General features: G+C 45.9%; 2 protein-coding genes across 5 annotated transcripts in view; both read left to right on the top strand.

Moving 5' to 3' along the window:
- The first annotated feature begins 2271 nt into the window (after positions 1-2271).
- Positions 2272-21928, top strand: ZNF333 (zinc finger protein 333). 4 transcript variants are annotated; one of them, XM_011384506.2, is made up of 12 exons: positions 2272-2400; positions 5460-5503; positions 6556-6679; positions 7094-7189; positions 8568-8650; positions 11712-11828; positions 12930-13017; positions 17026-17105; positions 17744-17870; positions 18330-18425; positions 18985-19061; positions 19561-21928. In XM_011384506.2, exons 2-12 carry the CDS (start codon positions 5465-5467, stop codon positions 20656-20658), a joined length of 2025 nt encoding a protein of 674 aa, XP_011382808.1. In that variant the 5' UTR covers positions 2272-2400; positions 5460-5464; the 3' UTR covers positions 20659-21928. The 4 variants fall into 4 exon arrangements, with proteins under 4 accessions (XP_011382808.1, XP_011382810.1, XP_011382809.1 ...); XM_011384507.2 differs by lacking the exon at positions 2272-2400 and adding an exon at positions 2461-2579 and having other exon boundaries at positions 19561-20658; XM_011384508.2 differs by lacking the exon at positions 11712-11828 and having other exon boundaries at positions 2273-2400.
- Positions 21092-24879, top strand: part of LOC111733593 (adhesion G protein-coupled receptor E2-like) — a 32377-nt gene continuing 28589 nt past the window's right edge. Inside the window, exon 1 of the mRNA XM_023525616.1 lies at positions 21092-21169. The gene's annotated coding sequence lies outside the window, so the exon portion shown is untranslated. The remainder of the gene's footprint in view (positions 21170-24879) is intronic.

A 24879-nucleotide genomic window follows, 5' to 3' on the forward strand; every position in this document is an offset into this window, starting at 1 on the left:
TTATTAACATTTGTCTTTAAATTAACATACTGAAGAAAAGATGGAGCAAATTGAGAATAAGAATAAAAAGTCCTGGCTCAATGTACAACAAATAAACATGATAAATAGAAAACATAAGATAAATGTAAAATAAGGGGCTGAAGTACATTAAACATCAATAATCACATTAAATGTAAGTGGATTAGAGTATCCTATTAGAAGATAGTTACTTTTGGACTTCCTTAAAAAACAAAATCCAGTTATGTACTGTTTTAAAAAAAATCACTTAAGACAATGGCAAAGAAGCTGAAAATAAGAGACATATCAGATAAGAAGAACAAGAAGCTGGTATGGTAATATTAGAAACACATTAAATGAAAGTCAAGGCCAAATTTAAAAAGGGGAGAGAGGAGATATAATATTGATATAAAGTAACTTCATAAAAAACAGTAATGATAATAGCCAGTATTTACTGAGCACTTATTACATGTCAGGCACCATGGTAAGCGCTTTGCGTACAAGCATTATATCATCCAATCTTAAGCACAATCTCATTATTGCTCCCGTTCTACAGTTTAGGAAACTGACTCACAAAGAAGTTAGATAGGTGACAGTTACTGAGTGGTAAGTACCAAAACCCAGGACTCTTAACCATTGTGCTATGCAACTACTACCATACCTTTGAAAAATATAAAGCAAAATTTGTTAGGAATACTTGTTTTTCTTCTAATAACTTAAAGTTTTTGTTGTGTTGATCCAATCTATTTGGAATTAAATTTTTGAATTATTTTTGTGAATGATGTGAAATAGGGATCTAACAACTTAATCCTTTAGCCAATTGTTCTAACAGCTTCCTTTCCCCATTGACTTGAAATACTACCTGTAACATCCTGGTTGTTCATACATGCTGGAATTTGCTTTTGAGTGGTTTTGTTTCTTTGATCTATTTATCTATTTCCACAATATGTGCTCCCTCCATGCCTCTGTGTTTTTGTTCACACAATACCCTCAACTTGCAATGTTTCTTACCCACCGAACTAACCATTCTTCATGACTTGATATTCATCCTTCAAGATCTACTTTCAACCAATTATGCCAATTTTTTTGATCTCTTCCTATCTCTGTCAGTTTTTAAAAAAATAAGGATTCTGTTAATATGTTACATGCAACTATGTGGAATGGGTCAACCTCATCTCTGTCACCCATCTCCCTTCTTGCAAGAAGGGGCTTTGTAACCTTAGCACCTAGAATGTAGCAATCAATCGATAATGTACGGATATTTATTAGAAGAAATAATATGCATGTGCTTGATATATAAACAACATCAGGGAACAGGTTATAGTGGTTGTTTCTGGAAAGAAAAACTTAGGGATGGAGTGAGACCCCCATTTGAACTTTCCCTGTATGTATTATCTATATTACATAACAAATAAATTTTAAGAAGAGTCAGATTTCCTATCTACTGCCTTGAATTGACTTTTCACATCTTATTTTTAGTGAGAAAGGCAAGCTGAGGATGAAATGAGATACAGTCATGCTCTGCTTAACGATGTGGATACCTTCTGAGAAATGCGTGTTAGGGGCCATCATAGAGTGCACTTGCACAAATCTAGATGGTATAGCCTACTACACATCTAGGCTATATATGGTATAGCAGATTGCTTCCAGGCTATAAACCTGTACAGCATGTTACTGTACCGACTGCTGTAGCCAATTGTAACACAATAGTATTTGAGTAATGTATTGTTCTACAACACTAGGACTGCTACTACATCACAAGCCATAGGAATTTTACGGGTCCATTATAATCTTGTGAGACCACCATGGTACACTAGGTCCTTCTTTGACTGACGCGTCCTTATGCCGGGCATGACTGAATATAATCCTACTTCTAAAAGAAATCATCGACTGAAAAATAAATCTTATCTAAGACATGGTTTTGTAGGGAAATTGATTAAACCAAAGGAGAAAGGTGGAAGAGAAGGGGAATGAGAGTTAAATTCTGAGGTCCCGACGAGCCAGCGAGGCCCCACCCCATCCCCCCAACAAAGCCCAGGACCCACCCTAATTCTCGCTCATTGGACCTAAGCCTCGACTCCAGCCCGTGCATCGGGCAGAGACTCCGCCCCCCCAGTCCTACTCTCTAGGTCCCTCCCCCCAACCCCAAAGCCTAACCCTCAGGGAAGGGAACTAGAATTCCTCCTTCCAGGCTGGACGTGGGAGTCAACCTTTCAGTCACTGCCTAAAATTTCCCCGACCAGGAGAAGCGGAACCCGACCACTTCCGCCCTTGGCGTCCCAGAGACCGGAAGCGGAAGTGAGCGGAGGCGGTGGCGGCAGCGGCGGCGGCGGCGGCTGTAGGGGCAGTAGTCCAAGCGCCCCGCGGCGTGCGGCAGAGGGAGTATCTCTCGCGGGTCTGCAGGTCCGGTTCGGCCCCTGGAGAGGGCGGGGAGGGCAAGGAGGGTAGGGAGGGGCCGACGGCCTAGGATAGCCTGCCCCGTCGAGTTGCTTCCTCCCCGCAGTGGCTCCGTGCCGGATGCGGCAGGCACACCTTGGCCCCGCAGCCGCACCTCACCTCCCCAGCGGGGTTCTCGCCCTCAGGTAACCCCCCTCCGGGCAGACGGGACTATCATTCATCTACTGGAAGGAAAATCACGAAGTACAATCCAGGTCTTGCAGTTGAGGAATGGTGACGCCGGCCAGCCCCAGCCCTCACCTATCCCCCCCTCTCCCCATCCCCCATCCCCCCTCTTTCCCTCTGCCCCCTCCGGACTTGTGGGGCCCGACCCTGTCGCCTTCGTGCAAGATAACTTTATAAGCAACTCACGTTTTATTTAGTTCGGTATTTCATGTTATCGAGTTCTGCAATTGGAAAGTTAGGTCTGAGTCTACATGTGCAAATTGGTTTGAATGACTTGTCAAGTAAATTTAAAAAATGCACTCTCTATCAAGGAATGAATTAGATGACAGGAGGGCTTTGTTTTTTTTTTTTGTGACTGACGATTTGCAGATCCTAAGCTTAAGACCTGTTAGCTTTCGTTGCCTTTTTCTTTTCCTTCTCTTCTTTATTTTAAAAAAAGCCTTTAATTTGCGATGTTTACTTTGCGAGTATCGTTTTTTTTTTTTTTTTCACACTGCTAGGTGAGAGTGTCTTAAGAAAGGCTCAGTTAAGTCCCAAGTCTTCATCAAGGAAAAGTAAAACTACTCAGTTCGTTTCACGTGGGCTCCATTACCACAGCCTGTAAATCACCACAAAGCTTCAAAATATGGGACTCTAGGAAAAAGATGACATAGCCTTATTACTACTGGAAATTGACACAGAATTGGCCATAAATGAGATCTTCTTTTTTTAAATGAGGTTAAAGTTCACTCTACTGAGAAATGAAAAAATTCTGGAGGAAAATTAAACGTCAGATTTCAATTTTACAAGTGAGATGTTTGTTTTCAAAAGGAATAATGTCTCACCTTGCCCTTTTAGAATTAACATTTCTTAAAGGCATCTGAAATCTGTTGTGGATTATGTTATATGAACAGGCATTTTAAGTCACTTTTATGTTGACTTTTGTGGTGTTTGTGTGGTTGTGCGTGTAAGCATGTGCCTTCTTAGGCTAGCTGTACAACTGTTCTTGGGGAGGGTTGATAGTTTGGCACATTTCATCGGAGGTGCCCTGGATGGACGGAGCCCTGTACAGGGCTGCTAATGTGGACACAATGCATTGCTGCTAATGTGGACACAATGCTCGTCTCTGTGGAGGTTTTATTTTTTCTGAGAGGACAGATTTTAAATTAAACATGGCAAGGGTGATATGAAAACATGGAACCAGGAGAACTTGGGGAGGAGGTCAGGAAAAATATCTGAAAAGGGACAAACATTTGAACCTAAAAGATGAGTTGTATGTAGCTGCACAGCTAGACAAGGGGTCGGCAGTGGAGTAGGAGTGGGGAGGAGATTTGAGAGAACATTCCAGATGCATAATCCTTCAAGCAGTAGTACAAAAGGGTTCTAGAAGCAGAGGAAAGACAGGGAGAGGTAAAGTGGAGGAAATAAAGTGTGGAGTGGATGAGCCAGGTTGGAGAGGAGGGCACAGCCTGAAAGTTATGATAAACTTTGGACGTCGTTCTAAGGTTGTTGTAAAGCCACTGAATCTGAGTTTTAAGTAGGGAAGTGACGTGATTTTGTTCGTGATTTAGATACGAGCTCCTGGATGGAGCATGGAGTTTGGAATAGACAAGAATGAATGCAGAGTCCACATACCTAGGAACTTGGATAAATTCAGGACTCAGATGATGGTAGTTAGGTCTTTTTTTGTTTATTTCTAAATCATTATTATTTTTTAACAACTCACAGACATAATTATGTATAAATGTATTAATACCATCATATACATGGTTTTGTTTAAATTATTGGAATCTTTTTCTCCCTTTATTTTTTCAACTCATGGATTAGCTCCCAGAACCAGTGTTAACAGCCTAGTATATATTAGTCCACATTTTTCCTCCTGTATATATATATAATCCTAATCAGACATATACACTTATAGACATAGATACGCATGTGCATTCACACGGGGAACTCTGTCATTTATACACTTTTCTGTATCTATGTCTTCTCACCAAATGGTATCTCATGGACATCTGTCTAAGGCATCTGGTATACCTCCATTCATTCTTTTTAGTGGCTGCGTAATATTCTATTGTATGGGTGGTAGTTGGGTCTTTAGGGTGATTGTGGAATTGGAAAAGATGCAATGTTTGAGACCCCTGTAGGAGGTAGAACTGAGAGAATACGGTGATTGATTCATTCTTTCTCCTACATGATATAGAGAGCAGGTATTGGCAAACTATGGCCTGTTGGCCTAATCTGACTCTGTGCGGTTTCTGTTGGGAACATGTTTATTGGAACACATTTTTTTTATGTATTCTCTGTGGCTGTTTTTGCGCACTACAGCCAAAGTTAAATAGTTGACATAGAGTCTATATGGCCCATAAATTCTAAAATATTTAGTATATGGCCTTTTACAGAAAAAAGTTTGCCAACCTCTAATATATAAAGTACTTAATATGCATTTTGCGCTGTGCTGGTGGCAGGATTTTGGGTCCTGAAAAAAGTGGACACAGGCCTGTACTTAGTTTGCATCATGGTGGAAGAGAGCGGCAAAGTCACCTAAACAAATAAATATAAAAATCACAACTTGGTAAGGGCAATGGAGGAAAAGTAGAGGGTGTTATAGGTATTTTGAGGGACTGTAAGGAGAAATGATCTTTTTATTAGGTGAGAGAGGTAGTAGAAATGGTCCGGTACCATGGTGTGAAAGATGCGTGGGACTGCATGCTGCTTATTGAGATAAATTCCCTGTGAGGATTTTTTTCTCAGCCACCCTGATGGTGGCCCACAGAAATGAGATACCTGGATCAAACCCTTGTTTGGTGCTCTGCTTCCACCCTCACGCCTTCTTATCCTTGGTCTGTCTTTTATTGCAGGGAGGATGCCTACTGAGACATTAAACCCTGGACCCGGTGTCAGGGTGAGCTAGGGGTTGGGGGAGTCGTGGTGGTGGTGGGGATAATTATGTTCCCTGGGCCCTGTCCCTTCTCCTCTCACCATCAGCTGAGGAAGAAAGGGGAGGGGAAGTGTGGAGCATCTTCTGCTCTGCTTTCGGGGACCTGGCGACCTCTTTTAGTGCATGACCTCTGGAGGGAACTGGCTTGGGAGGAGGGGTCCCCACAGCGACTTCGGGGCTCTGCCTAATTCTGGAGTCTGACTGCAGAGAGGGGCTCATTTGGAGCTGGCAGCAGAACTCCTCCAGGGCCGTCCTTGTTCTCCCTTGTGAGACCTACCATAAACACATGTGGCTGTGGAAATTCAAATTTGAATTAATTAAAATCCAATAAAATAAAAAATTTAGTTTCAGCTACCCGAGCCACATTTCTTAAGTGCTCAGTGGCCACATGTGTGGTGGCTGCCCTTTGGCGAGTGCAGACAAGACATTCCCGTCATCTTAGGGAACTCCATGGCACAGCGCTGCTCTAGAGAATTCTGAAATTACAAGGCCATACAAGTTTTCAGATGCAACGGAAGTCCTCTTCTAACAGACAAAAGATTATTGCATGCTTATGTAAGTCTTGGGACCTCAGGACGGCATGAGAGTTAAGTGATCAAACCTAAACTTTTGGTGCCTTAAATAAGGAGTTTAGGAAAAACTCTAAGCTGAGAAATACAGACTCTGCCCTCATTGGTTCGCGAAGTGATGGAGAGCCAAAACTTATGCTTTCGATTTATACAAATGTTAAATATTTTTGGCTTGGCAGTCCATGTGATCTCTACTGCAGCAACTGCCCAGTTCTGCCTTTGCAACACAAAAACAGCCATGGAGATAGGTACACAAATGGGCGTGGCTGTGTGCCAGTAAAACTTTGTTTACAAAAACAAGTGGTAGGTGGGCAGGCTTTGCGGAGCCCTGGAGTGGGGAGAGCTCCCTGTCTGAATGTTCTTGCACTGGGTTTCCTTTTGCCAGTGGTCATCCTGCAGAGTGGTGGGGGTGGTCCTTGCTGAGCTAGAATACGTGTGCTGTTTTAGGAATCAGTCACCTTTGAAGATGTGGCAGTGGGGCTTGTCCAGGAGTGGGCATTGCTGGATGGTGCACGGAGGAACCTGTGCAGATACGGAATACTGGACAACTGCAGTACCCTGGCTCCCAGGGGTAAGGCTGGCACCACTCCAGCCCTTCACGTATGCAGGTGCCACGTGCTTAAGCGTCTGCCACGTGACCACGGAAATGCGGTGTAGGCTTGGTGGGGTTGATGGTTCACAGGTTTCCATAGGATAGAGCTCTGTCCCTTGCATTGACTCCATAGTCAGGACCTGCACGGGTCTTATTGACCTTGGCATTGAACTTCAGGGTTTAGATAACCTCAGCCCCGTGGGGCAGAGAGGAGGGTGTTTGTCGTTTGGGCCCCTGTAAAAGCGCTTCACTGAGTTTATTAGAAATTGAAGCATGATCACTTTGCTACCATTGTACTCACTTCAACGTCATGAGCATAAGTCTGGGTGGAAGCTGGGTGGCTGCAGGGAAAGCCCTCCCTCCCTCAGCACATGTGTCTTTCTTTATGGGCAGGGGCTCCACCGTGCAAACCCAAGCTTGTCTCCCACGTGGGGCCAAGAGGAGAGCTGAGTACCGCAGGACAAGGCATTCTCTGTGCCATGGGTGTGGGTGAGTATGAGGGGGCACTGGGATCTTGGGACCCACCCCATGAGGGCCGTGTGCTGGGAAGTGTCAGGCTGAGAGTGTTTTTACAGACCCTTTATTCTGAAGGGAAATAAGGCTCTTTGGGGTGCAGTTTCTCAGGTGAGTTGTCTTAGCTTTTCTACTGTTTTCACGTTCTAGCTCTCATACTTAACCTTTAGTCTCAGAAAAAGATATGTTCCAATTTCTCTTTTTTGAAAAAACTGAGTCACATACCATAAAATTTAACCTTTGAAAGGGTGTAATCCATTGGCTTTTTGTATATTTACAAAATTGTGCAACTGTCACCATTCTCTAACTCCAGGACATTTCCATCACCTCAGGGGTAAACCCTGTGCCCGTTAGCAGTCACTCCCCACCCCATCTCCCCCAGCCCCTGGCAACCATTAATCCGCTTTCTGTCTCCATGGATTTGCCTGTTCTGCATATTTCATATAGATGAACACAAACAACAAGTGACCTTTGCTATCTGTGAGCTTTCACTCGGCATAATGATTTTGAGGTTCATCTATGTTGTAGCGTTTGTCAGTGCTTCATTTTTTAAAGTCAAGTAATATTCCATTGTGTGGATGGACCACATTTTGTTTATTCCTCTATTGATGAACATTTTGGTTGTTTCTACTTTTTGGCGATTGTGAATAGTGCTGTTGTGAACATTCACATACAATATTTTATGTGGATATGTTTTCAGTTCTCTTGGGTATATACTTAGGAGTGGAGTTGCTGGTACATATCGTAACCCTGTGTTTAACTTTTTGAGGAATTGCCAAATTGCTTTCTAAAAACAGGTGCAGCATTTTATGTTCCCACAAGTGGTAGATGAGGGTTCTGATTTCTCCACATCCGTAACCACACAGATTATCCAATTCCTCTTTAAGTTGAACAGTTCTGTGTGTGTTCTTTGTCTAACTGCTTCTTACTCGTTTCTCTGATAACACTCTTTCTGGCAACATCAGTCTCACTCCTCACAGAATCTTCTCAGAAAAATAGCCTCTCGTTTCTCCTTCCTGTCACTTCCATACCCAGCCGTACTGTTTAGAGTTTTATTTTGCTCACTGATGCTGTCTTCTCTTTTAGTACCTTCCTTAGTTTAGGATCAGTGATTTTTTTACAAAAAGCCTATTTTTAAAAATTTTATTTTATTTTTAGTTTCAAGTATACGGTACATTGGTTAGACATTTATACGATTTATGAAATGATCCCCCTGATTGCTGTTTCTCTCTGTCTCACATGTAGCCATTACATCACCGTTTACTGCGTTCCCTAAAAACTTATTTTTTGCGTCGATTTCACACCACTATTTTTTTCTGAAAGAAGTTTTTTTTCTTCCTTCAATTCACTTTAGACTGGGAATCGCAACCTAAACCCGAAGAGTCTACTCCTCTGCAGGATATTTTGGAGGAAAATTCATCCCATGATTTGCAAATGGTAAGATTCAGGGTGGGTGATCCTTCAGTTTGCTCTCATTGGAGAAGTTGAGGAATATGTGATTGCAAATGCACCCCAGGGCCAGGGAGACATTTGAGCCAGGGTATTCTTCAAGGGCATCACCCCAGTGTCCGAGGGGACACAGTAATTGTAACTGAGTGTTGCTATTTACATAGTCTGTGACTCATTAATTTGGGTAAACTCTGCCTGTTGCTCCAGACTTTCTTCCTAGAAGGTTCCCCCAAGTAAGCATTTCCGACATTGTGAGGCAGACATCGACTGTGCGAAATGTGATTTATTCTGCAACAATCTTGAGAAACATGCCGTCTGTTAGGCAAACCCCAGGAAAGTTAAGAATGTGAGAAAGCCTGGTTGTGGGGCCCACAGTGTTCTCGAAGAACTCGACCTGTATGAACAGGGCATACCTCTGAAAATGCCGAAAACGTGCCTCTGACGGGAGCATCCCTGGGCATGGCACGGATGTCAGTGAGCTTTTCGTCATCACTTGCCTCTTTTCAGGAGCAAACTGCTTGGAGAGAAGGCACTTGATGTTTTAACTGTGGCGGTAAAGGCTTTGGAGGAACCATAACCTGAACTTGAAGCCACAGGGGAGAGGGCCACTTTGATTATTAAGAAAATGGGAAAGTTGTCAGGGATTGCTTCCGCTTAGGAGACAAGTCGAGACCCTAGACTGGAAAGAAGTCCTTTTCAAGTGGGGACAGCCTTCAGAACCAGCTCGCACATTACAGTGCATGAGGCTAGACACAAAGAGCCCATCTGCTCCTGCTTTGGCCCTCAGTTCCCGCCTCCCCAGCTACAGGAGCTTCCAAGGTTTGAGTTCCCATTTTGGGGATTTTGAGGGTTAGGGTTTGGACAGAGGAACACACAGAGCCCGGCTTCACCCCTGGGCTGGGCCCGGTTGTCCCAGAGCCACTGGGATCTCTGGGCTCCCTCACTTTGTGCCCCTCTACCCCTGTCATGATGGTGTCGACCTCAGAACATCAGAAATGCTGGCCTAGTTGGGGGGTGCAGCCCACATTGTGGAGACCTCTGTTATGTTCCTTTGTCCTGAGCAGGGGAACATCAGCCCTGCACAGCCAAAACCCTTGCCCTTTCATGGCTGGCAACAGACCCTAGGGCAGCTGAGACCTTCCTCCTCCCGGTGCCCATTGTCCTCAATTGACTCTCTGGTTTAGGTAGAGGATGTCCCCCTAGTAGCTGCTTGGGAAAGGATGTGTGGTTTTCGAGACCCCGAGACCTGCACATGTGTTATCGGAGCTGCAGGATTGCAGGGGCCTCATCTGACGTGGCGGGTGCGGTAGCCCTGTTACAGAGCATTCCGTGTGTCATTATAGAGCCCTCGGTTGGTGCTGGTCGAATGAGGGAATGAACAGCTAGGTGTGAAGGCATCTCCAGGCCCCCACTGTCCCCTGTTTTGATCAGCAGATGGACCATGGGAGGGAGCAGGGAGGATGAGCCTTGAGGGACAGGGTCTTTCCAGTTTCTGCGGCTCTTTCAGTATGGGGCTCCAGCATCTTCCACAGCACCCCGCTCCGGCTCAGCAGTGAGCACCAGGTGTGGGAGAGGAGTGGTCTCTCCAGCTGCATTCGAGCCCCAGGACACAGGCAGTCATAGAATGTTCTGAGTGGGCAGAGGAGGTCCACTTCAGACACGTGTAGAGAAATCGAGCATTTCACCTCTGAAGGCACACAGCTCACAAAGTGGTAGAGCTGGATTTGGAGTTGGGAGTCGAATCCAGGCTTAACTCCCTAAATCACCGTCTTAGCCACCAGGATCTACTGCCTGAGGTCACATGATCCGCCACTTGGTTGATGGTATTGACCCTTTAGTTAGCCCTTTAGGGCTATTCCAGGTGTCAACTGAGTTTTGTCCCAAACACCGAGGTTCCTTATGGCAGTTCTGAGGCCTCCTTGTCATGTGGGAGTAAGTGCTGGCGGTCAGGGACAGACCAAGGCCCTGTCGCATCCTCTTCATGGTCAGCCAGGCCAGGGAAGGGGCAGGCACAGAGAGAGCTGAGAATTGCTCTTAGAAGAGGCCCAGAGGAGACTGAGGGAGGGGCGTCTCCAGGCTCAGCCTCCCTACGTTGCCTCTCCCTCAGCACCCAGCTCCTGGAGGCTGGGGTTTCACCTTTGTCATTCTCTGCTAGACCCACAGTGTCGGTACTAGCGGTGCTCAGAAAGTATGTGTTGAACAAATAGGCTAAACTCCTAAAACCCTTTTTTCAAGAGGAATGATCTGTGTCAAAATTAATTCAACGAAGACGTTTTGTTTCAAAATAATACTCATGAGGTTTTAATTTATGGAGGAGACTGATGACATGGAGAGGCCAGTGCCGCAGACAGAACATTTTTTTAACTTATATTTCTTGAGAGGAGAAGGCTTGCTGTGGTACTTGGGGTCACACGGGGGAAGCGTCAGGGTCGGTCAGGCAGAAAGGAGTGAGAAAGAGACTAGGTTAGAGCTTTTGTCGGGGTTTGCAGAGGGCAAGATAAAGAGGATGGGCGAGTTTGAATAACTGTGGGGGCCCTTGGGCACAGGGGCTCTGCCTGGTTGTCTGGTACCTGGCCTGGGTGATTTAGGACAGGAGAGTATTGGTTTATGTGAGAGGTAGCCAAGGAGATGGTTCAGAGTGGGTTCTGGGTGGCAGTAAACAATGGTGGCCAATAGTTTGGTTTTGTGATTAACGGATTCCAAATAGACAAGTGCAGAATCTAAGAAAACACAGACTAATGTTCATATTCAGAGCCAGGGGTTCCCAACCTTTCTGTGGTCAAACGTCCTGCAATGCCTCTGGGCGCTCATGGCCTATTCTCCAGACAGGTCCCCCTGGAACCGGAAGGGGGTCAGGTTTGTCCCTCCTATGAGACCCTCGGTGGTGGATAGCGCTCTCAGTGGAATAAGGGAGTCACCAGGTCTGAAACTGCCAGACCTGTGTGCCCCAACTACTGACAGCACTACCCCCAAACTGAGGGTCTCTGAGGCCGAGAACAGCCTCAGTGCCACCTCTGTCCTGCTCAGCATCCCCCACATCTTTACCTAGGGGCTGGGGCTGGACCTGCAGACGCAGATCAGGCCCATGATGGGAGAGAGGGGGATATCTTCATCTTCAGAGGACCGGCCAGCTCTTCTGGAGTTGCCTTGGCCTTCTGGATACACAGTAAGCCTGGGCGGTGGTTTGCTGCAGGGCCCCAGTCCTAGCCAGTGAGGTTGGGGTGTGAGATTTCCATGAATGAGGAGACAGAAGGAGAGGGAGGAATCTAGGGCCCCCTGCTGGGAACTGGGAACAGCTGGAGGCCTAGGCTTAGCTCCTGGCTTTAGTGTTTCTGGCCCTAGCGTTTCTGCATTGAGGGTAAATAGCGAAGGTGGCAGTTGACAGAGGCCAGTACCCAGGCCCTGGCCCTGCCCCTCTTGGCCCAGCCTTTTTTCCTCTGATCCTTCCACCCTCACTCCCACCCCATGCATGGCCAGGAAACCTGCAGGGATGAGTGTTTCCTATGACCCGAGGGCTGGATGAGGAGTATCCAGGCTGGGGACAGAGTATCAGAGAGGGTCACTTCAAGGTGTGCTTTGAGCCCTACCCTGAGGAGAAGGGGCCCATCACCTGCCCCGAGGGACCTGCCTCATTTACTTCTCATCCACCACTAAGTCCTGCCAAATGATAACCTACGTCTGAGCGCTCCTCCTGTCCCCGCTGCCACCACTGTCTAGAGCCACCATTAGTTCTGAAACACCGGTTACTGCTCCTGACAGGCTCTTGCTTCCACTGGGCCCACCCTGGACACAGAGGCCAGAGGCCTGCCTTAGGAGTGCAGGGCAGGTCAGACGCCTTCTCCAAGGGGGCAGCCACCCATGGAGGAGCATTCACATCCTGTCTCCCACAATGGGGCTTCCTTTGGAAATAACTTCCGAACTCCCCTCATCGCACGGGTCTGCCTCTGCATCCCCCTCTGCCCCTCAGGCAGCCGGCACCCACTGCCTGCTTTGCTCCAGCGTTTCCCCTGCTGGAGGCTGCTCAGAGGAGGCCTACCCCGCCCGGGACCCCTGTCTCCATCCCGTCTTGCAGTTGCAGTTCTGTCGCAGTGATTAGCCTTGTCTTGAGGAATTGGGTAAATTTGGGCAGGTAGATGGCATCGTCCCTCCGTTTATCAGTATGTTCCCCAAAGCAGGGCTAGTCAGGCAAATTCAGCCAGAGTGAGCAGGTGGAGTGGATTGCATTGACCGTTGTGTGCCTCTGATCTGTCCTTGTCACTCTATCCAGGGCCTGAAGGTGGCTGTGCGGATTCAGAGGGTGACCACGCCGGAACCTGAGTTGGGCCTCCCTGACCTATGGGTGACCGGGGGTTCTGGTGAGTGAGTGTCGGGTGGAATGGCAGCCAGGAGGTCTCCTATCCTGTGGAAACTTGCATCTCCCACCTTCATTTCCTCTGACTACAGTCATTGCCCTGCACTATCAGGAGAGAATACATAAAATCCTCTCTTATTATTTACGTATTCAAGGGGAAGGGCACTTTCACAGTCCTCAAAGGCCAGGTTTCCCTGGGGAAGCTTAAGATCTACTCAGTTATGGCAATGTTGACGATTACAATTGAATTGACTATAAATGGCATGTGTTTTAACTGAGCTTTTTTTTAAAAAAATGAAGTTAAAAGCCACATTTCCTGAGAAGTAGGAGGAAAAATTAATTCTGGAGGAAAAGTAACAGGTTTAATTGCAAGGCCGTTTTTTCCTTTCAGCTTGCCTTCTAGTAGGAATAATAACTTCTTTTCTTAATAATAACGTTCAGTCTTGCATTTGGAATCTGTATTATATCATTGACAGAAAGGGATTCTTATGTATTGCTCTTCTGTATGTGTTTTGGTGAGTCCTCTGGGCCAGGCTCTGCCTTGAAGTGCTTCGTGACTGTCCCCCTGTGGTACGGTGGGCGTTGCCCCCCTCCCCTGTGGAGCTCGCAGTCTGGCGGGGCAGTCAGATTTTCAAATGAAGACCAGCATGCAGTGGGAGCATGTAACATGAGGACTTTATCTTGTGGGTAGAGAGGAGTTCTGGGAAGTTTAAGCTTAGATTAAGGTTTCTCAACTGTAGCACCGCTGACGCTGGGACTGTCCTGTGTGTTGTAGGGTGTTAGCAGCATCGCAAGCTTTCATCCACTGGATACGAGTAGCACCTCCCTTGTGTTAGTTTGCTGGGACTGCCATAACAAAGCACCACAGACTGGGTGGCTTGAACAGCAGAAAGGTGTTTTCTCACAATTCTGGAGGCCTGGAGTCTGGGATCAGGATGTTGGTGGGTTCCGTGTCTCCTGAGGGCCGTGATCTCTTCCAGGCACCTGTGCATGGCTTGTAGATGGCTTTCATCTTCCTTTGTTTTTCTTCTGTGTGTGTCTATGTCCAAATCTCCTTTTCTTCTAAGGACACCAGTCATACTGGATGAGGGTCCACCCTGCTGACCTCATTTTAATTTAATTACCTCTTTAAAGACCCCGTGTCCAATTACAGTTAAGTCTGAGATACTGGGGGTTAGGACTTAAACATAGGAATTTTTGGAGGGACACAATTTGGTTTACAGCTTCCAGCCTCCAGAACTGTGAAAAATAGGTTTCTTTAGTTTATGCCCCCTAGTCTATGGTATTTTGTTATGGCACCCTGAGCCAACCAAGACACTAGGCATTGCAACATATCCCCTGGGGGGCAGTCACTGGATTAGATCTTAATTAGATCTGCCCTTTAGCTTGGCCAGATGTTAGGCCTTTTGGAGAAGGTTTGGAGTGAACATTCAGGCCTAGGAATAGCATCAGTGAAATCTCCAGTCGGGGAGAGCCCAGTGAGCCCAGGGCCATAGAAGGCTGTGGGAAGGGAAGCAGAGCGATGTGGACGGTGGTGTAAGCTGACTGGAGATCGAGTGGGCTCTAGATAGTTCAGGGCCTAGAAGCATGGAGAAAAGAACGCTGGCCCATCCCGTAAGGCTCCCGGGAGCCAGGGACACATGTAGGTGAGGGGTGCTGTACACCTGTAGTGTGGTTCTAACAGAACCCACCAGCACCTGGGAGGAAGATGGACTTCAGGGAGGATACGCGTGGTGGATGAAGGCAGTTAGGAGTGGAATGGTGGCGGCCTAGACTTGGGGTGAGTGTGGAGTCGGTGTGGCAGGAGTCCCTAAGACCTCCCAGGTTTGATGACTTGCGGGGAGGCTTCATAGGACTCAGCAAACAGTTGTATGGGTGGCCATGGTTTATTACAGGGAAAGGAGAAATAGCAAAATCAGCCAAGGGAAAGGCGTGTGGGACGAAATCTGGAGGGCACCAGGTGCAAGCACCCAGACTCCTCTCCCAGCGGGGTCACGTGGGACGCACTTAATTCCCCACAGTGAGCTGGGAGATAACGTGTGTGAAGTGTTGTCTGCCAGGGAGGCTATTAGAGACTCAGCACCCAGGGTTTACACTCGGAGCTGGGCACGTAGGCACCCTCTGCCCAGCACGTACCTGCATTCCAGACATCCAGAAGGAAAGCAGGCGTTCAGGACAAACCACATGGTTTGTACAAATAGGTTAAGTAGAGTGAGCCCCTCTTAGCAGTTAGGGTGGGGGGAGCCCTCTTGAAATCCAAGTTCTCAGACCCCAGCCAAGGTCCAGCCTTGCCAGCAGACCTTGCTGAGTAGCACAGTCAGGCCTGCTGTGTTAACTCTCGTCTGCATGCTGGGGAAGCATGGAACATCGTAAGACATGCAAGAAGTCAGGCTGAGACAATTTGGTGAGTTGTGCATACATTCATTTACCAGACAATCCAGAGCATTTATGTGGCAGGCATGGTATGGGAGATGGGGCAGTGACATCTAAGTCATGAGGGAGTGACATTTAAGTGGATCCAAAAAAGAGAAAAGTGTGATGTGATATTAGTGATAGCAGGGTTAAGGTTAGGAGGGAATTTCGGGAGTGGGATAGGTGTGGTGGGGGAGAGGGAGAGATGGGTGCTCGTATAGAGATGTCACCATTGACTTGTTTTTTGGATTAATTGTTGGAGTCTATAGTGTGCCAGGGTGAGATTTTTCACCTGAGGTAGGGATGTCACTTCCTGAGATCAGAGACTCTGGAAGAATAGGCTTTGTGAAGAAGGTGCTGAGCTCATTTTTTTGGTGAGGGGAGGGATGAAACAAAAATTTCCGTCTCAGTTTTGAGGCCAGAATTCTGAAATCAAGGTGGCGGCAGAGCCATGCTTCCTGTGAAATCTGTAGGGGAGGGTCCTTCCTCACTTCTCTCCTGGCTCCTGGTGGGTGCTGGCATCCTTGGTGTTCGTTGGCTTGTAGATGCATCGCTCTAGTCTCTCCCTGAATTGTCACATGGCCTTTTCTCCTCATGTGTCCCTGTTTCTGTGTCTCATCTCTTTTTATGACACCAGCCATATTGGATTAAGGGCCTGTTCTATTCCACCGTAACTTCATCTTAACTAGGTACAACTGCAAAAACCTTATTTCCAAATGAGGTCACATTCTGAGGTATAGGGGGTTAGGACTTCCTCTTATTTTGGGGAACACAGTTCAACCCATAACAGTCTGTCCTGTGCCCCCCCCCGCCCAATTTTTCCTCCCCACTTGTGAAATAGATTCATATGATCCCAACATCTCAAAACTCTTCACCCATTCCAGCATCAACTCAAAGTCCAAAATCTCAGCTCATAAAATCTCAAATTTCATCATGTAAATCATCCAAATCAGGTATGGGTGACACTGGGAGTGTTGTCCATCCTGGGGACAAAATTCTTCTCCATCTTTGAACCTATGAAACCAGAAAACAAGAATTCTGCTTCCAGAATACAGTGGTGGTATAGGCATAGGACAGACATTTCCATTCCCAAAGGGAGAGAAAAGAGATCATGGGTCCCAAGCATATTCACAACCCAGCAGGACAGGTCCAAGGCCTGAGAATAATTCTCTGTGGCTTGAGGCTGTGTCCTCTTCTTGCTGGAGCGGCAGGCCTGACCTTAGCTCATTCTGGATATTCTCTTCGTGTTCCCTCAGGTAGGTAAATGGAGATTTAGAACTGATGGTTGGGTATCTGAGTCTGGATGTCAGAAGTGAGCCTGGGGATTTGGTGGTGGTGGGGATTGAAACCCGGAGGAGTGGGTTGCCAGCAAAGGTAGAGAGTACTGAGGGAGATGAGAAGGGGAAGGTGTATGACATGGGGATGCCAGCCAGAGGCCTAAAAGGAAGAGGAGCTTCTATAAGAGACCGAGAAGGAGGCTGGGGGTGTCCCTGAGAGTATGCACGTGCGTGTGTGCACACATGTGGGCACTCAATCAGAGTGGGCAGCCCTTGGTCCTGTGAAGGTGCTCACCGGGCCTTATGGCTCCCCTCTCGTCTAGCTCTGCCTGCTCAGGACCCTGTGTGGCTCCAAGAGAAGAGCGTAGAGGAAGATCCTGGGGTGCTGACCACCTGTGCACAGGTAAGTAAGAAATCCTTCTTGCTCTTCTTTTTTGCTTTGCCCCTTGTTTTCTTTCCATGGTGTGGAGCTTCTCGACCCCACAGGGCTGGTCTCCAGGCATCCAGCCATCCAAGTACTAGGCCTCTTGCACTGGGTAGGGGACAGTTCAGGCAACGAACAGCTCCACCCTCTCAGTCAGACCTTCGCCGGCTGTTGAGTATCATGTTCTGCTGAGTGTAGTGGCAGGAGGGAAAACAAAGCAAGGATATGAACTGTCCTCATCTCATAGTGTACAGCAGAGTCACATGGGACATACTTAATTCTCTGCACTTAATATTTCTCTCTTGCCTGCTCAGGTCTGCTGGACCCTGGGGCTGGAGTGGAGTAAAACTTCGAGGGCTTCCTAGCTAGTTATCAGTAGCTAAGTCCTCCCATGAAGTTGAGGTCCTTTGACGCCACGCGTCTGGATGCTATCCCTCAGGGAGGGAGGAGTAGAGAGGAGAGTTCTAGTTCTGAAGCCTGGGCCAAGGGGAAGATTCTGAGATACCTCGGAGCCCTGTCTGCACAAGGTCTCTGGTCTCCAGGCCTGCCAGCCCTGTGTCCTCTTGCGTATTGGCAGGGGTGGCCCCTGGCTGAGCTGGGATCGGTGTGCATTTTAGGAACCAGTCACCTTCGCAGATGTGGCTGTGCTCTTTACCCCAGAAGAATGGATGTTTCTAGACTCTGCCCAGAAAAGCCTGTACAGAGATGTGATGCTGGAGAACTACAGGAACCTGGCCTCTGTGGGTAAGGTCGGCCTTACCCATGTCATACACCTTCCCCTTCTCATCTCCCTCAGTACTCTCTACCTTTGCTTGATCCGCACACGTGTGCAGCAAGTATGGGTTCCCGGAACTGTGCTCGTTTGGAAACTGAGCTGAGAAAGACAGACAGATTCTACTCATGGTGTTGAGTCTGGTGGCTTCCCCATGGAAATGAAGATCTGCCCAATGCTTCTGGGCTTCTCAACTGTGTCCCTGAGCTAGGCCCTCGGTTTTGGGGACTGGAATGTCCCAGTGTCCTCTGGGACCCTGTGAGGTAGCTTGCACTTTGGTTCCTTAATGAAAGAGCCCTGCCATGCCCTTCAAAATTTAGGCACACTCATTTTGCTACTCTCATCCCATTGCCCCTAAAGACTTCAGAATGTCTGCTCCGGTTTCATGGTGGCACAATCTGCCTACGCCATGCGTCCTTCCCCACAAACAGGAGATCAACTATGCAAACCTAGTACCTTTTCCTGTTTGGAGCAAAGAGAAGAGCTGTGGACCACCGAGAGAGGGACCTTCCCAGGAGACCATCCAGGTGAGTACCCAGTAGAGCAGGGGAGCACCAACTCTGATCAGTAAGACGAATGTTAGATTTGGAAAGCGTCAGTAAGGGAAACACTTTTTACGCCTTTGACGGAGAAGGCTGTTTCGTGGGCTCCCTTAGTGAGTTCTATCTTCTTTCCTTTTTCCCTTTCCTGTTTATCTCTGATACTTTACTTTGGTTTCATAGAACAATTTATCCGACCTCCTCTTCACATTTAGCATTTCCATGTATATATTTCATCCACTTCCTCTTCACTGTAGGTTCTTGTTAATACTTTCTCTCAGTATTAGTCCTTCTCTCCATAGAATCCTTTCTTATTAATTGTACTATTTCCATCCTTTGTTCTTGTGATTACATAACCCTCAGATAGCCAAATGCCTTAAAATTTCCCTTTACTCTTTGATACATCCCTCCTGTTCACAATTTTTTCTCATATTTAAGGTAAGTACTTAAAAAAACCCGCACGTGCCTAGCTTGCTTTTTTTGGTCACCTCGATCCTACATTTTCCTTCTCTGTACACTTAATTTTTTCCCCCTTAATTCATTTCAGAACCTCAGCTTCAACCCCAGCAAGTGGTTCTTAACCAAGGTATTTTTGCAGAGATGCCATCCACTGTCATGAAAAGGGTAAGGTACACAAGGATTATTCTTGATCCTCTGTAGTAGGAAAAGTCTGGGTTGCTGTTGAGTAGGAAAAAAACACAAGAGACCAGAAGGAGATTTAAGGCAAGGGGATCTCACCCAGGAGAAAGTGGTTTCTTGAGAGACAGTCTGTGAATGTCATGAAGTGGGCGAAAACTTGAAATGCAGATTAAGACGCATCTTCACAGAGTTCTCACAACTAACCATGTTTGTAAATGTGAAACAGATACTGCATTTAAAACGTAGTGTAGCCTCAATTCAGAAAATGTCTTCATCTAAGAAGCCCCTTGAAAGTATGAAAATGATACCTCTTTATGGCAGCGCATCTACTGGACAGAACTTAGGGATGGAAATGGTACAGACATACAAAAATGATAAAAGCTTTGGTTATAGAAATGTCTTGATCCTACACACAATTCAGTTGGGGGAGAATGTCTATGAATGTAATACAATCTTTGGTCTTCACATTTTCCTCAATTGACAGGAACAACCTCCGATGGGAGAAAAACTCTACAAATATAATGAATTGGGGAAACCCTTTAACAGCATCAAACAACTGTTTCAGTACGAGAGAATTCATGTTGGAGGCAACCCCTGTGAATGCCAAGAGAGTGGGAAATCCTTGTTTCAGACCACTCACCTGATAGTGCATGAGAAGATTCGTAGTGGGGATAAAACCTATGCATGTAACAAATGTGAAAAATCCTTCAGATACAGTTCTGACCTTATCAGGCACGAGAAGACCCATACCTCAGAGAAGTGCTTTGAATGTCAAGAATGTAGGCACACCTTCAAGTACTCCTCAAATCTGCGACGCCATATGAGAACTCACACAGGAGAGAAACCCTTTGAATGTAGTCAGTGTGGGAAAACCTTCACGAGGAACTTTAACCTGATTTTGCACCAGAGAAACCACACAGGCGAGAAGCCCTACGAATGTAAGGACTGTGGGAAAGCTTTTAATCAGCCGTCCTCTCTGAGGAGTCATGTGAGAACTCACACTGGAGAGAAGCCGTTTGAATGCAGTCAGTGTGGGAAAGCCTTCAGGGAACACTCATCACTGAAGACACATTTGCGAACTCACACCAGAGAGAAACCGTACGAATGTAACCAGTGTGGGAAACCCTTTCGGACGAGCACCCACCTAAACGTGCATAAGAGGATCCACACAGGGGAGAAACTTTATGAGTGCAGTACTTGTGGTCAGGTGTTGAGTCGTCTCTCAACCCTCAAGAGTCACATGCGAACCCACACTGGGGAGAAGCCCTTTGCATGCCAGGAATGTGGGCGAGCCTTTAGTGAGCCCTCGTCCCTCAGGAAACATGCGAGGACCCACAGTGGCAAGAAGCCTTATGCATGTCAGGAATGTGGGCGAGCCTTTGGTCAGTCTTCACACCTTATCGTACACGTCAGAACCCACACTGCAGGGAAACCCTATGAATGTAATCAGTGTGAGAAAGCCTTTAGGCACAGCTCTTCCCTTACCGTGCATAAAAGGAGTCACACCAGGAGAGAAAACGTTAGGAATGGCGGCCTGCCTTTATCAGTGTCTAATTCTTATGGTGGGCCCCTTGCCGATTAACTTTAAGTTTGTAAAAATATGAACATTCGGCCCTGTAATCGTCTTGTTTAAGTACATCACATGTTTTGAAGTATAATTTCATTTTATTTTCATTCTAAATATTGTCTTAGTTTCCGTCATTACTAAATCTTTGACACGCGACTTATCTAGAATTATTTTTTAAATAACTGCACATGGTCATGTTTTTATAGAGGTATAATTATAGTGGAATACACAAATCTTATGAATTGGTTGAGTCTGACAGATGTATACATATATGTAACCAACACTTCATTCAAGATATGGAACATTTCTGTCATTCTGGGAAGTTCTTGCATGTATCTGGGCATTTTTAGTTACCTTTTAACGCTAGTTTCTAGTTTAATTACATTGCGAGCCGAGTATGTGGTCTTTGTGTTATTGAATAATTGGTGTTTTTTGGGATTTGCTTTTAGGTCTCGTATGGTGCATCCTGCTAGTTGCCTACCAAAAGTGCCCCTTTTTCCTTATAAGAGAACCTTGGGTTTCTCAGGTTGGTAATGTGCACTATTAAAAACTTCTATCTCCCAAGCCTTCTTGTAGTTAGGGGAGGCCATGTCCCCTAGTTCTGGTCAATAGGAGAAATCGCTGAGTGTGACTCCTGGGAAAGATGTTGGAAAGGATGGTTTATTTAGCCAGATTTCCCTACTTGGCCTTTGTACAAGCAGACACAATGTCCAGTGCTAGAAGAGCTATCTTGTGACCATGGGGGTAAAAACTATAGGCTAAAGGGAATGCGGCCAGAAGTCACAACCATTCTGGTTCCCCACTTGGTATCTTTGTATCTGCACCAGCCCTGGACTGTTTATTTCTCAAGGTCTTGTTACACAAGAAAGATGTACTTCTGGTTTTTACCTGTTCTCACAGGGTTCTGCTATTGTGTTTTAAAATTCTTTTCACTGAAGTATAACTTATGTAAAAGTTCATAAATTTTAGTGCAAACCTTGATGGATTTTCTGTATGTTTATACACCCACATCAAGATATAAAATATTTTGTCTCACAAAAGGTTCCCTTGGGCCCTACCTAGTCAGCCCCATCCCTTGAGATAATGAGTATTCTGACTTCTGTCACCACAGATTTGTTTTTCCTGCTCATGGAAACGAAACCACATGGCTGCTCTCTTATTTATTATGTGTTTTTTCACTTAATATAATGTCCATGAAGTTTATCTCTGTCGTATTATCAGTAGTTTTTTTTTTAAATTGTTGTGTAATATTTCATCATCTTAATATACCAGAATTGAAAAATTCTGTTGTTTATGGACATGTGGGTTCTTTCCAGGTTTTGCTGTTATGAATGAAGCTGCTGTGTATCTTGTGCAAATCTTATTGTGGACATATGTTCTCATTTCTCTTGGGTATAAACCTAGGAGAGGAACTGCTGGGTAATGGGTAGGCTTATCTTTAGCTTCAGTACATATTGCCAAACAGTTTTCCAAAGTGGTTGAAACAGTTTACCTTCCATCATCAGTGAATGAAAGTTTCATTTGTTATATATTCTTGACGACATGTGCTCCTGTCAGTCAATTTAATTTTAGCTATATTAGTGGGTAAGTGGTTTCTTGTATCCTACTTTGCATTTTTTTGGCGAATAATGATCTAGTAGATGGTTTCCACAATTTATCCCATCCCTCTATGTACATCTCCTTTCAGTGTGACTTTTCTGCTCCTCTTATCAGGAGGTGGAGTTTATTTCTCTACCCCTTGACAATGAGCTTGATCTCATAACTTGTTATTTTTGGCCGATGGAACATTACCCAACATGATGGAAGCAGAGGCTTGAAAAACATACGTTGAGGTTTGTCCTCTTTTAGCTGTGGTTAGAATCTTGAGAGCAAAGTGTGAAGAAGCCTGGGTCAGCCTTCTTTAGGATGAGAGGCTACATGGAGAGAGGGCCTAATTGATGGTCAGCACGAAACGCCAGACGTGAGTGAGGCCACCTTAGACCATCTGGTTCCAGGCAAGTGACCAGGTGACTGAAATCCCATGAGTGACCCTAGGTGAGACCATCAGAATCACCCAGCTGAGTTCAGCTCAAATTGCTGACTCAGAATTATGAGCACATGAGGTGGTTATGCAGGAATATATAACCGACACAGAAGTTAGGATCAGAAAGAGGATGCTGCTGTAACAAAAGCTTAAAATGTGGCTTTGGCTTTGGAACTCGGCAGCAAGAAAGCAGTTGAAAAGAGGTGAAGAAACTTAGTGGCTGGAAATATGGTGAAGAAACTAATGAGAGGTTAGGAAAGGGCTCTGTGGTAGGGCAACCATAGGCAAAATTATCTGTGGTAACTTGGAAGATAGAACATGTACTTGATGAACTTGTGGATCTGATGAGGAAGGAAGCTTTCTCCCACTGGCCCTACCCCTAGTCTTCTTCAGGAGGACCTAGTGGTGGTCTAAGAAGAGCCTGCAAGCAGGTAATAACTTAGCTTGTGTCTGAGGCTCTAATTCTCTACCCGCATACCGGCCCACACTTGGGCTTCAGCAACTGGTTGGAAATTTTAGCAGAAATCTTTACCCTCTTGTCTTGGTAGTGCTGCTGTCTTATCCAGTGCTATAGGTGAACCAATGCTTCTGTCCACCTCTCTTAGATTTCAGGCTAGTTGGTTGCCTGTGACTTGAGCTCTCTGATAGGTTCAAGAAAGTTGTTTTTGTCAATTACTCAGTCTTATTGCTATGGTAGCAGCAATGCCTTCTAGATTTCTATCCAAAGCAGAAGCTGGAGACAGAGTTCTTCCTAAATTACAGTGGTTCTTAGAATTGTTTATTGCACTTTATCTTCCTCTTTTCTGTAAATTCGGTGAGATCAGAGACTACACGGAGCCTGTTCAGTGTGACTTCCTTTAAGGCTAGCACTGTGCTGGGCAGAAAATAAGCATTCAATATGCTTGTTAAGTCTATATGAAAATATTAGGACAGATACTCTCAGGTAGATTATGTATGGTCTCTGAGCCCATTTGGCTGTAGGTTCCTATGGGCTGCTTCCTCTCACCCTCAGAGTCAAAGTTGCTACTTCTGAAATTCGCCACACTCCAGCTGTCTCTACTCAATGGAGAGCACAGTGCCACGCATTCATGGAGAATTTTACAACAGGCAGTTCCTAGGCATCTGGGTCCGCCTGAGGTTGTACTCTTAGATTCTGGGGCAGAACAAAAGGAGTGTGTGTGTGAGGATGAAAGATCACCTTAGGAGACTGATCCACCTGTCAGACCTTCAAAAGACACCTTGTCCCAAGGGGGTAACTTCTGAAATATGAACTAGAGGGTAAGGCGAGCATACTGGAAAGGCAGGCACTAGGTTGGCAGTAGCCAAGGTAAGCAGATCCTGGATGGCCAAACATCCCTCCCCTAAGTTTGTTTCGTAAGTCTCTATTGCTCTCAGGATAAAGTTCGAGTTCCCTAGCCTGGCTGTGAAGAATCAGTCATGTGATCCCAGTTACTTATCTAGAAGAAAAATCTACCTCAGATGCTCCCTCCTTTCATCATGTAGCCCACAGTGCCTATTGCTGATTCATCCCTCAGGTTTCAACTTAATGCCATAAAGTTTATAGTTGATGACCCACCCCTGTGTGTTGCCAGGTACTGAGCAAGGCTCTCTACCCAAGGTGTTTTCTTTTTCATTTCCTGTTTTTCTTTGTATCCACTCTGGTTATACTAAGAGAGCAATTTGGTAGAGTACGGGCTTTACCAATAAAGAGTCCAGTTCTGATTCTTGGCCCTGCCAGTCACTAGTTGTGTGATATCAGATAAGTATCTTCATTGAATGACCAGTAGATTGATACTTATCTTACAGAGTAGGAACCCTTTAGTGAGCTAGTCATGGAGCTTCCTTTTGGGGGCACAATCACATTCTTTATCCTCTTAGCAATGGGAAACCTGAACCACCACCAAGTAGGCTGGCTGCATAGTCACTGGTAATGCTGAGAATAAAAAGCAGAACTGTGGATCTAATAATAAAACATGAGAAAGAAAGCATCCATGCTAGGCGTTTCCAATGTCAGTTTAAGGAACCCACACATATGGATCCTAATGTGGTTTATTTGAACAGGAAATATATATTTTTTAATGATAAGGACTTTATTATTTGTTTGTTTGTTTCTTTGTTTATTTAACGCCTATAGTACCTGGTCTTCCTAGGTGATTTCCCATCCAAGTACTAACCAGGCCCGACCCTGCTTAGATTCTGAGATCAGACAGGAT

This window comes from Pteropus vampyrus, unplaced genomic scaffold (genome assembly GCF_000151845.1).
Source record: "Pteropus vampyrus isolate Shadow unplaced genomic scaffold, Pvam_2.0 Scaffold583, whole genome shotgun sequence".
Classification (NCBI taxonomy): Eukaryota; Metazoa; Chordata; class Mammalia; order Chiroptera; family Pteropodidae; genus Pteropus; species Pteropus vampyrus.

What these genes read in the sequence shown, in the direction of transcription:
- ZNF333 (XM_011384506.2), top strand. Translation starts at nt 5,465, where the DNA reads ATGCCTACTGAGACATTAAACCCTGGACCCGGTGTCAGG. An exon ending in TGCTGACCACCTGTGCACAG is followed by an intron (nt 17,106 to 17,743) that starts GTAAGTAAGAAA and finishes TGTGCATTTTAG; the next exon opens with GAACCAGTCACCTTCGCAGA. An exon ending in CTTCCCAGGAGACCATCCAG is followed by an intron (nt 18,426 to 18,984) that starts GTGAGTACCCAG and finishes AATTCATTTCAG; the next exon opens with AACCTCAGCTTCAACCCCAG.